Raw genomic sequence first — 13,560 nt, forward strand, 5'->3', positions numbered from 1 at the left:
GGCCGAAAGTCCCTTATTAGAATAAATAATATCTAAGTTTCTTTTGAATGAAATATTTCAATTAAAAATCACACTTTTTCCGTTTAATGTTCACTCTGTAACTTATTAAAATAAACATTATAGAAGTTTTCAGGGATTTTGGGCCCTCAGAAATAATGTAATCTTTCATGCTGCTTTTAAATTTTTCAAAAATATTTATTAGTTTTTTCAGGATTCGAAAAAAAAAATAAATACATTTAAAACACATTGAATATTTTGACAGGGGGCATGTTACGCCTATGCCCCTAATGGTTGCAAAAAAATATTATTTGGTTGATCAATGGACAATTTAGAATAATCATTTGGAGTTTTTATGACTTTCTTTTATTAACAGAGGCATTTATCTCATCGAAAACAACATCTGGTACCAACCTGCAGTTTCCTGGAAAACACGACAATACAAAAGTATTTGTAAAATTCAAAACTGACCATAGGGTTATTAATTTTATATTTTTTTCGGATACAGGCTACAAATAATGTTATGTTTGCGTTTAAATTTTAAATACATAAGTTAATATCGATGCATTCAGTTTTCTTAACTATCCTAAATAGCGGGTTTAGTCGGTTTTATTTGTCTCTCTGTGGTTTAAATATCATATCAGCTAATATATTTCTATGTTTATTGAAATTTGTCAAAAAAAATTTGGCGCAAATTAGTTTGTAGTTCATATTTAGACGTCTATGTTTGGCTTGTTTATTACGTTCGTTTTGAAGTGTGTGCTTTGTGAGATAATATCTGAACCTGGATATTTTTCGGCTCACAATAAGTACCAGAACAAATTGAGTCTGATTTTGAAGGTATTCCCACTGCATAAATTAGGAGAAACAATCCTTAGTCGAAGCAGTATTAATAATTAAGAAAAATAAATATACTGATTTATTTGATTTACTGTGATTTCAAAACAATGAAAATTCCAAAGTGCAAAATTGCAATATATAGAACAACGATAATAAAGAACAGCGTTATAAAATGACAAATAGTGAACTAATTATTTAAAACGAAATTGAAAAGTCGCAAAAAGGCATTAAACCTACTCTATTAAAAATATATTTTGTTGTTCCTTCATAAATTTTTGTTAAAGTAGACTAAATTACACTTGTTATGATAAAAAACCATTCAACGAATTCTTTGTTTTAATCTATTAGTAATAACACTCAAAAAAATATAAAACAGTGATATCGATAAAAACGAAACTTGCAAGCAATTCTAAGCATACAGCAATCATTTTTAAGAAATTGATTACCCTGTTTTGACTATAATCGCTTCCTATATCGTTACTTTTATATGGAACTCATTGTATTATTAAATTCCTTATCTTAATTGGCAACTAATCTTAACAAAAAAGTATATCTCTACGAAATAAATTATTTTTCAAACTTTTTCAAACTAGTTTGACAAACAGTTTGAATTTTCAAACCTGTACGGTTGACCAGTTTGACTTGACTTGAATTATTTGTCGGAAGGATTGACTTGAGTTTGACTTGAAATTAAGTCAAACTCAAGTCAAGTTCAAACATTCAAGTCAAACTTGTGCAACTCTAGCTATGTGACATAATGTTAACATTGTCGCTAAATGGGACATCGGGTTTATTTTATATTTGAAGTTTATTTGATATACTATAGTTATTAAGCATATGAATCCTAAAATTGTAGATTGCCTCTCTAAAACAGTTTTAATTTAATCTCTCTAATGTTCGATTACAATTTTTTTTATAAAATCGGCATCACCGCGCTAAAAACTCATAAGGACTGCATTGCCTGTGTTCCTTACTGTAAAGCAGGGGTGGACAAAAGTCGGCCCGCGGGCCGCATCCGGCCCTTTTGCTTACTTTATCCAACCCGTTTAGAAATTCCGCAAGCAATTTTTTTAAGAGCGTACGCGCAAAATTTCGGGCAAATGCTTTTTAAATGCATTTATTCTTTTTCGAATCATGAGAGTATTTTTGAAAAATTTAAACGCAAAATGAAATATTACATTATTACAGAGGGCTGAAAAGTCCCTGAAAACTTCTATAATGTTTATTTTAATAAGTCACCGGGGTGAAAAAAAGAGAAACTTAAGTGTGATTTTTAATTTCAAATATCTCATTCAAAAGAAATTTTTTGTTTATTCTAAGGGACTTTCGGCCCTTGGTAATATTGTAATCTTTCATTCTGCGTTTAAATTTTTCAAAAATATTTCATTAGTTTTCTCAGGATTCAAAAAAAATGAATGCATTTAAAAAGCATTGGTCCGAAATTTTGCGCCTACGCTCTTTATCTCTTTTAGGCGATTTTGTTGAAATCAACAGTATTGGTGTTCGTAGTTTTCGTATAAATAATGAATCTCTATTTTCTGCTTTTCTTAAAATTGTCTGTGTATTTAACCCGGTCCAGACGCGAATATTTTTCAGCCACATTTGTGGTCTACCAGGACCCCTTTTCCTTCGAGTTTACCCTTCATAATAAGCTGCTGCAACAACTTGCAACAACGTACTTATCATATCTATGTATGTGCCCTTTCTCCTTGCTGTCTTTCTCCTTTTAATGAAGGTCAAAAGTTCTCTAGTCCTTCCCCATTCTGTGTAACACCATTTCGTTCATAATATGATCGATCCATGGTATTTTCAAAATTCTCCTAAAAAGCTACATCTCAAAAGATTCCAGATTTTTCATTAGGTCAGCATTAACAATCCAATATTTTGCTGAGAATGGGGAAGGAATTCGAAGTCATAAAAACCATACAAACGAGAAAACTGGAATATCTAGGCCACATAATGAGAGGGAAAAAGTACTCCCCACTAAGGCTCACAATCCAAAGAAAAATCTCGAGAAGGAGAAACGTGGGACTTAGGAGGATTTCCTGGTTGCAAAATTTAAGGGAGTGGCACGGGTGCAGTTCAATACAATTGTTCAGAGCTGCAGCCAACAAAGTTAGGATTGCTGTGATGGTAGCCAACCTTCGACAGAAGACGGTACTGCAAGAAGAAAAAGAACAATCCAATAAAGAAGAATAGAGTGGATATAACATTTTTATTATTATCCCGGTTTTTCATGGCGTTCTCCGCCTTCCGGTTCCCAGTTTCCAGCTTCGTCGGTTGTTGCATTCGCCAGGGTGAAAGTTCCTTTCCGACATTGCCTTCTGAATGCCCCCTAGTCAGGATTGTTTCGGCCTTCCTCTCTTCCTTTCTTTCCTTGGCGTCCATTTTAAAATTTGTTTTGGAAGCCTGTCATCGTCCATTCTTTCTACATGACCATACAAGATCATTGTCTCCTTCAAATTTCGTCTATGATGGTTGACTTGACATATCATTTTACCATCCGATATCCGATTTGCAGATTGAATCTTTGGTTACTCAGAAATTACTTTATCTTCAAAAAGGCTGCTTTTGATTACTCTATTCTTGGTCGAATTTCTGAATTTCATTTTTTATCTGGATCCTGGTTATGGCTTAATATAATGGACCGTATTAAAAATTTTGTAATTTTACTGAGCATAAATTTTTCGCATGTACACCCAGGTAAGACAATTTATTATTACTATTATTTATTATTAACAGTCAAATGTACTTGTCCAAATGTTTTAAAATGATGCTTATAGTATTTTTGTCAAAAAGTTTCATGGGCAGAAGAAAACTACCAAACACATTAGCTTGTGCTTAGCGTACATAATGGGTATAGTCACAGACACAGAATAGGAAGCCATTGTTTCCTATTCTGTGGTATAGTGCTCCGGCCCGGGAGTCATTTTGAAAATTTCATTTTGGCCCGCGCTTAAAAGTATTTGCCCATCCCTGCTGTAAAGTCAAGGTGAGACGGACTATAAAACGTATTATGTTGCTATTCGATTTTCATTTATTTCCTAGTTATAGCGATAATAACACAAACTTAACATTAATTTAATGTTAAATGTTCTAATGATAAATTAACTCAACGTCAGTTCAACGTTGCTCTCTTGGTTTCCTCATGGTTTGCTCTAATTGTGGCTGTAACATTTTTAATACGTCGAACTAGTGCACTAGTGTTGACTTTTACCTTGTAAACCTCATTTTTAAACCAGTCCCATAAAAAATAGTCTAATGGTGTTAGGTCTGGGGACCTTGGAGGCCAACTAATAGGGCCACTGCGACCAATCCAACGCCTTGTTCAACCAATATTTTTTTATGACGAACATAACTGCGTTTTTGTAAAACTACTATAATATTTGTATATAATATTTTATTTCATTTAAGGCATTAACACGAAAATAAATAACAATTATTAGAACCATTCTTTACAAAGCCAAATTTTGTAATGAAATGTGTTGCAATGACATTTACAATTGAATTATAATGAAAAATTGCACCTTTGTGTTATTATTGCTATAACTCGAAAACAAATGAAAATCGAATAACAACATGAGTTGTTTTTCATTATTTTTACGTACCTATACTATACAGCCTTAACGTTTGGTGCGTTCCTCCCCACTCCCTCATATATTAAAAAATATAAATTTATAATTACCATATCCAAATCCTTGCATCATCTCTACTTCCTTCTCGTAATCAGTCCTACAAAACAACTGCCCTTGTTTGATGACATAGAGGTCCCCTTTCTGAAGTCTTATGCCACAAACGACACAGACAAAGCATCTGAGGTGGAAAATATTATCGCTAGCTCGCATAACCAATTCTTCGGGTGATACTCGTTCTGAGCAACCAAGGCATTTCTTCACAAAGAGTCTGAAACAAAACAAAAATGTATGTCTAGAATTATATGGGATACATTATATACCTACATTCTAGATATATTGGGAATTCTTTACAAAAATTAAAGTCATATTCTGGGTAGTTGATATAATTTAATAAAATAAACGCAAATTGGACAATATATAACAATGAGCTTTTGCACACGATACACATAGGCGTAACCAGGGGGGGTTTTGGGGATTGTAACCCCCATTTGGTTGTACTTTGAGCTCTATACGCTTAACACCATTACTATTCCAAGCCCCAGGGACCATCCGGCATCCATTAAGTTGTACCCCCCCCCCCCGCCCCTTAGGATCATCCTGGTTACACCGTTGCCGTTACAAAATGAATAATAAGACATCACATCTATATGAAATCTATAAGGCTGTGGTCTCCAATAGACGCTGTAGGCTGCGTACAATGTCACGCCGTAGGAAAACTGTTCATTTTCGTTGTTTTTAAAAAACTTTGACTTGTGGGATCGGTACTAACTCACCGGAGGGACCGCAGACGTTCGGATACAATAGCGACTCTTTGCAACGACAATGACGTCGACTTTGCTAAGTAACAAAACACTTACTCAACACACACACTACACATTACACTAGGTACCTGATTGAAAAAATCCACTGTACCATGCCAATATCCATTAGTTGTCGAGTCATTAAGCTAAATAAAAAAAAATAAACTTTGAAGAACAAAAACTATCTTACAACTGAAAATAGTTAAAAAAGAGTAATTCGAAAACAAATTCAAATTACGGGGTGAATTGAAGTGACCACCGACTTAGCCGGTGGTATCCAATAGATGCAGTAAACTGCGTACAGCGTGTATTGGAGACCATCGATTAATAAGAGAATTAGTAATGAGACACATAGGCTTGTTGGAGTAACCAAAAACAACCAAAAGATCTGGAACATGTCTTCTGCGGATTCTGATGTTTCTTCGGAACTCTGATGGGACAAAGGACCTGAAAGGTGACAAAAAAGAACTGGAAAATATATAGAGGAATCAATCAGGCACGTAGCCAAGGGAGAGGTCCAGGGGATCCAGGGGGTCCAGACCCCTCCCAAAACTGTCTCGCCTTTGGTACCAAGACAGCAAGTTTATCACCAAGTTATTATTTTTTTGAAAAAGTGAACGAAATTATTAATCAAAAATGAATAACCATTTTCAATTTCGTTGCAAAACGAAAATACAGCCGAACCATATTCCAGTCCAATCAGAGAGTGCTGCAAGCACCTCTACCGGTTTCGAAACTTATTAGTCTCTCATCAGGAGGCACATATGCTGCTCTCCCTGATCCAACCAAAACAAACCCCAGCGTGCAGTCCCGGATTGCAACGAACGAACCCTTAGTCTCAGCATCCGTATGGCTTGCAAATTGTAGAAGCCTCGGAGGTGTAACCAGAGAAGGTTCCCATTGTTTTCATTCTGGTGGAATATGTTATATGCCATTAGAGTGAAAACTTAGTCTTTTGAAATTATTAATATTTTTTACTAGGATTATTGATGTTTTTATTCAGTGTATGGATCACCTTTTTATTATTTTGTATTTTGACAACGACACCCGACTTGGGCGTCGAAACGTTAATAAAATCATTTTTTTGTTAAAATTGTGGCTTATTTCCCATTGAAAATAGTTGATTATAAAAATGCAACAGCCACAAGGAAATAGCTTCAGAACAACATTGGATCAACTTATATCCAATTTAAAGTATTCTATCAGCATATCAAATTTTTTTTACCTTTTACTTAGACGACCAAGTACTCTCGAGACGACCAAGACGACCTCTTTTCTACGATATCCTATATTTCGTTAGTAGTCACAAGATCACCAGGGACGCTAAAATTATATTAAAGATACAATTGTGAAATTAGGTATTAAAAACAACTTACTAGGGTGAGATTGTCATTTTATGTAGGTGTTATATCTCACCCTAGTAAGTCGTTTTTAATACCTAATTTCACCATTGTATCTTTAATATCATTTTAGCGTCCCTGATGATGTTAGTCACTACTAACGAAATATAGGATTCCGTTTTTTACATTCTATTTTGAACTTAGTAAAAGTAATTTGAAAATTTTCAAAAATGTAAGTCATACATGGATAAAATATTTCAAATTTAAAAATTTTTTTAATTAAATGAGAAAATAATAACAAATTGCAATTTAAAAAAAAATTAAACCTAGAGTACTAATATGATTTGAATATCCTTTAATACTAATACATCGTAGAATTTACGACATTATTTAAAACATATTAAAAAAAAACAAAAATTTACATTCTCACATAGTTATGAAGTTTAATAAAATTATGAATATATTAAAGTCGGCATAAATGTTATTATCTCCTAAGAAAATGGATATACTTAATGGATATACTGGACAATTATTCTTGATGTGTTGTCTGCACATTGCTCATTTACACTGTACACCAAAGTTTGTTGTCATTCTTCTTAAACGGATAGGGCATAAAGAATAAAGAGCATACTGTTCGTTTTCTTTTGATAGGATTATTCGGTTGAGAAAATGATTGTATATTTAGGATTTCGTTTATGTCCTATCGAATATTGCCACCGAAAATTTGATATTTAGGATGAGGAACCAAGACCTAAAGAAAAGAATAGGTATCACTGATGTCGTCGAACGTATAGCCAAGCTGAAATGGAATTGGGCAGGTCACATAGCGAGACTGAAAGACTGGCGCCCAAGAGAAGACAAACGCAGCAGAGGACGACCACCAACACGCTGCATGGATGACATTAAACGAATATCCAAGAAATGGCAACAAGACACGCAGAACCGTGGAGAGTGGCGAAAAATGGGAGAGCCCTATGTCCAGCAGTGGACAGAAGAGGTTGCATGATGATGATGGAATTTGATATGCTTAATCTTTTGCGCATCTATGACTCAGCAAAGTTTTTGCCCAAATCAAACATAAACTGGGAATATAAAACTGGCTTTCTATTTGTTTTGTGCGAATTATGGCAGTGTATATCACATATGAATTGATAGTACTTATGTTTATCGTTCCATAAAATACGCAGTACCCATGAGAATGTTACGATTACTACCATGGACCGATTTTGTCAATTCCTTCACATAAAAATCTGTAAGAGATAATACTCCGGTATCGGTGGTTTTGCCAAGATAGGGACTGGGATCAATGATGTATCTGGAGAATGAATCGCAAAGCATAGCAATCTTTATGCTGCACTTAAACGGCTTATGTTATTATCGTTAACACTAAAGCGTCGTAATATTTACGACAGGATATCTAATTCACACACTTCCGCACAAAATTTAACTGACGTTTATACACCAACGTTTACTCTAATACTGTAATAAAGAACTGTGAAAGTTCTTGGGATTTTCCATTGTTGAGAAATTTCGCAGAAAATAATTCGACGTCGTATATTTTACTCATATTAGTATTCTAGGGTAAAAATAGTTTTTTCAAATATTGTATGTGGATCTAAAATTTATTCTGAATATTTTTTTCAATACCTTACCGTCCAATCTAAAAGAAATTTTGAGTTGTGTTTGGACCCCCCTCAAGAACGTTTCCTGGCTACGTGCCTGGAATCAATGTATTAAACACCTCACTACAACCAGCAACAAAAATTTAAACCAAATTAATAAATGAGAGAATATCACTAAGTATAAACAACAAGGCTTCCAAAGCGGAAGATCATGTACAGACGCAGTATAAGACAAATAACGGAAAAGTAAAAAAGTCCCGACGTGAGTAAGGGGATCATCATAAATGAGGGAGCTGAAGTACTTTTACACTATTACAGTGTTAGAAATAAGTGCAGCTTCACAGAAATGAAGAACCATCGATCGCCTGGTGATGATGAACTTGTTATTGAGGCAATAAAACCAGTAATCGAACGTACGATTCCAATAGACTAAAACAATGCAACGATAGTCTTGTTACACAAAAACGGTGATATTACTAAATTAGATAACTATAGACCCATCAGCCTCTTGTCACACTAGTACAAATTTGACTCAATTGGACAAACTCTCTGAAAATCTTAACGAAGAGCCTAACACCTAAATTTGATTTCTATTATCCCAAAGAACAGGCAGGCTTCAGGGCAGGATAAGGCACAAATGATCATTTGCATATCATAAAGATATTAATTGAAAATGCATCGAGTAGGTACAGCCATGTACAACACACCACTGGTCCTTACATTTGTGGATTACAAGAAAGCTTTTGATTCTGTAGAGTTTGAAACAGTACTGGAAGCACTAAAGCAAAGCCGAATAGATTACAGGTATACGTCACTAATCAAAAATATTTATGATAACGCTACATCAATTATACGACTATACCAAGACACAGAAAAATTCAGCTTAGATCGAGGAGTAAGACAAGGAAACAACAGTTCACCAAATTGTTCACGGCATCTCTAGAGCCTATATTTAAGAACACTCAATGGCCAGATATGGACACCAATATAGATGGAGAAATATTAAATCATTTGAGGTTTGCAGATGACGTTGTGCTAATCGCAGACAACTTACAAGATACAGTTTCTATGATACATTTACTTAAAACTCAGCAAGGGCGTCTCAGAGAGCAGGATTAAAAATAAGCTTTAAGAAAACTAAATTTGTGACAAATCTCGTAATAAGCGGAAATATAACTACTATTGGCAGTAGTACCATACAGCAAACTCTTCTTCTTCATGTACCATGTCCTTTCAGAACATTGGTTACCATCATAGCTATCCTAATTTTATTCACTGCCACCCTAAATAGCATGCTTGTATCAACACCATACCAATCTCGCAAGTTCTTCAACCATGAGGTTCTTCTTCGTCCAGGACCGCATTTGCCTGCTATTTTTCCTTGCATAATATTTTGTAGCAACCTATATTTGGGATCTCTCATTACATGTCGGAAGTACTCCAGCTGTCTCTGCTTGATGCTTTTTATGATCTCAGTAGTCTTGCTGAGACGTTTTAGTATTGTGGAGTTTCGAATCTTCTCCACCCAGGAAACTTTTAAAATTCTTCTATAGCACCACACTTCGAAAGCCTCAAGGCGATTTGGATCGATTTTATTCACAGTCCAGGACTCGACACCATAAAGTAAGACCGAGAACACGTAGCAGCGAAGTAGGCGGATCCTCAATGCCAATTTTAGGTATCTGTTACATAACACCTTGGACATCCTTCTAAAAGCGGCTCTAGCCTGCTCTATCCTAGATCTAATTTTGCCGTGACTTTCTGCGTTACAATTTAGTTGCTGTCCAAGGTAAACAATTTTATTAACTTGCTCGTTTGGTATTATTTACATATATAGACGGTTTTATATGCTGTTGTTTACTTATTACGAGTATTTTGGTTTTCCGTATGTTCAGATCCAGACCTGCCTCCCTAAAACTCTCAACGACACTATCAAGTAGTGTTTGCAGATCTTCTTGACTAGAAGCTAGGAGTACTGTATCGTCCGCATATCGCAAATTATTGATGACTTCACCGTTCACAAATATTCCTTCTTGTTTTTCAGAAGGAGCTTTTCTCAAAATTCTTTCGGAGTAAACGTTGAAAAGCAGTGGTGACAAGAGGCATCCCTGCCGTACTCCTCTTTAAATATTAAGAGCCTGTGATTCCACACCATCTACTAAAACTGATGTTGTTTGATTCCAATATAAATTTGCAATTATTATATGTCTTTTAGAGCTTCGATCAATATAGAGTGCTTAACACGATCAAATGCCTTTTGGAAGCCAATAAAACAACAGTATATGTCTACAGATATATCTCGACATCTTTGAGCAAGTACGTTCATTCCAAACAATGCCTCTCTCCTTCCAAACCCGTTACGGAAACCAAACTGTGTGTCATCCAGGTATTCCTCGCATTTATTGTAGATACGACCTTGTATTACCTTCAGAAAAATTTTCAATAAATGGTTTAACAAACTGATGGTTCTATAATCAGCACAGGTTTTTGCTGTTGTCTTCTTAGGTAGAGCTATAAACAGTGAATTAGACCAGCCATTAGGAAGTTGTCCGCTGGTATATATGGTATTGAAAAACGAAGTTATAGCCTCTAAAACATTGCATACAGCAAACAGACACCTACAAATATCTGGGACACGAGATCAAAATAATAGCAATAGCATAGTAAAATAAGTATAGCAAGATGATTTTCCGCATAGTAGCTATAAATTCAAAATAAAAAAAGGAAAAGGCGCCTTATGTAAATGTAACTCCGGCGAAATTTGTGCCACATTAGCCAGCCGCTCGCATTAACATAAAAACACCATCGCACGCCTCTGAAAAACAAGCAGTTAGACACACGACCCCGTCGCGACGCACAAATAGCGTCGCAACGTCACACGTGCTGCGGCATCAGCGACGCCACCGCAATATATATTATATATTAAAATATGCACCGGGTCGACGAAACGGCGTTTAATGTGACACCATTAATATCATCGGCCACACTTTTACAACGATCACGCTCAAATGCTCTTAAAATTTGATGTCTCTTTTTTAAAAGTGACGAAAATTTAGCCATATTTTTCTATCTTTGAAAGAGTAGATTCTTCTGTAGAATAAATATAAAGCAGAGTATAACTTTCCTTGGCTGATATAATAAATAATTCCTCCACTGTATATTTGCACAAGTATGACATTATTCAGGAATTTTTTATATTACGTCTCTTTCCTACTCACAGAAATTGAATCGATTAATTTAAACAGCCTGTCCATACACAACACCACGCGTTAACAAAAGCCATAGAACGATGGTCGATGATTGATTTATCTACTGTCAATTGACAATCGTAAATTGTGTTTTGACAGTGTTCAATTTATTCTTCTTCTTTTGGTGCCTATTCGTTCCGAACATTGGCGATCATTCTGGCTATAATTATTTTATTAACTGATGCTTTAAATAGATTAGTTATTGTTGTGAAGAACCATATCCTCAGGTTCTTTAACAATGATATTCTCCTTCTCCCAATTTTTCGCTTTTCGAATGCTTGGCTCTGAAGGATTATTTTCAGTAATCTGTATTTAGTGCCGTTTTTCATTATGTGGTTTGATTTTTAATCGTATACATCACTTCTCTTTCTTTCCCCATTCTTCTTAGTACGGTTTCGTTGGTTATCTTGTCCGTCCATGATATCCTCAGGATTCGCCTGTATAGCCACATCTCGAAGGCTTCAAGTTTTTTCTCCATCGCTTCAGTGAGTGTCCAGGATTCAACTCCGTAATACAATATCGAAAAGATATAACGTCCCATACAGCACAGGTCATCTTTAAGATATCTTTTTATCAAGAGTAAATAGGGGAGTGCTATCTTTTTATCAAGATTTTCACTTCGGAAAAAATCAAAAAAGATAAAACTTTTTGTAATTTCATTAACAAATATTTAATAAACAACATATCAAAAAGTTCTACTCGAAAAGTGGGTGCTTCATTTTTTATTAAACAAATGAACTACGAATTTAGATGTTTTTTTAAATAACTCCGAAAATATAAATTTTAGATAAAAACTGACCTGACCATTGAAAAATTCAGATACTTTTACAAGAAAAATCTTATATAAAGAATTTTCTAAAATTAAATCTGTATCTTCTATAATTTTTTATTTATAACGCTAAAGTCACCCTTCTCACAAACATTGGCGCACTGTAAACTAACGTACGGCGAAGTGAGCGGTTGAGTTATTTTAATGTAATTCTTTAACTAATGGATCAAATGAAATTTTATAAATTGAACATAAAAGAAGAATAACTAAGCTATCTTATGGTTATAATAGAAAGAAATAAAATGTATGGGCATAAGTACGGTGTGGGCGGAAAGTGAGCCTTACATGAATTTTGTTTAAAAATGATTTAGAAATGTGTAACTAATACAATTTTTCTTATAAAACTCTCAATTTTGCACAACGTACCTCTCAAGCATCTTCTTAAATGATGTTTCATTCATAAAAAATCTCAAAAATTTAATTCAAATGATATGACGTCTTAAAAATGTAATTTTTGAAATTCGTAGTTTTATAGAATTACCACTACTTTAAGACGGTATTACTCAAGTTTGAAGAGATCTATTACAGTTTTATAAGTACTTTTTTAAAGCTTAGGATGTAATCTTTAAAATGCACTGAATTATTTTACTTTAGATATGAAATAAACTATTTCGTTTTAAGAAAATTAAGAAAGATAACAAAAATGTAATACAAAAACCGAAAATTACCAGCAAAAAAAATGTTTATACAAAGTGATCAAAACTTTTTCCTGTTAAACTTATCTAATATACATTTAATAATAAGCTTCAACAATAATAAATGTTCAGCAAAAAACTTTCAGCAACCTATTGATAACTTTTTTATTATCAGTTTTACGAAAAAAAGTTATTCTTTATAAAATACTTTGAATCGTAAATAGTATAAGGTGCAATCATCAAATATCAAATTTAATTAATGTTATACGAGGTATGTCAAAAAATATGAATTTCACTCAAGAGTAAAGTACATTTATTTTTACTTTAAAATTGTTATTAAGAAAAGTTTGGAATTAAAAAATTTGTTTTAGTGTTCAATTACATCTTTCTAATTAAAATATTGTGAATAATAAAGGCACTTAACTCTTAAGGAAAATTCATATTTTTACATACCCCTTATAAAATTAAAAAAGTTTGATATCTGATGATTGTATCTTAGATTTTATGCCAGGGAGAGCATTTTATGAAGAATAACTTTTTTTTCGTAAAAGTGATAATAAAATAGTTATCATAATGGTAATAAAGTTATGATGAGTATCCGTAATTTGAGAAAA

The 13,560-nt window shown here is 33.9% G+C and overlaps 1 protein-coding gene across 1 annotated transcript in view; it reads right to left on the minus strand.

Moving 5' to 3' along the window:
• LOC126891934 (LIM homeobox transcription factor 1-alpha) overlaps positions 1–13,560 on the minus strand; it is a 366,239-nt gene that overhangs the window by 43,211 nt on the left and 309,468 nt on the right. The window contains exon 3 of the mRNA XM_050661281.1: positions 4,523–4,740. Coding sequence (XP_050517238.1) covers positions 4,523–4,740 — 218 coding nt within the window. The remainder of the gene's footprint in view (positions 1–4,522; positions 4,741–13,560) is intronic.

Source organism: Diabrotica virgifera, chromosome 9 (genome assembly GCF_917563875.1).
Source record: "Diabrotica virgifera virgifera chromosome 9, PGI_DIABVI_V3a".
In the NCBI taxonomy this organism is placed as follows: Eukaryota; Metazoa; Arthropoda; class Insecta; order Coleoptera; family Chrysomelidae; genus Diabrotica; species Diabrotica virgifera.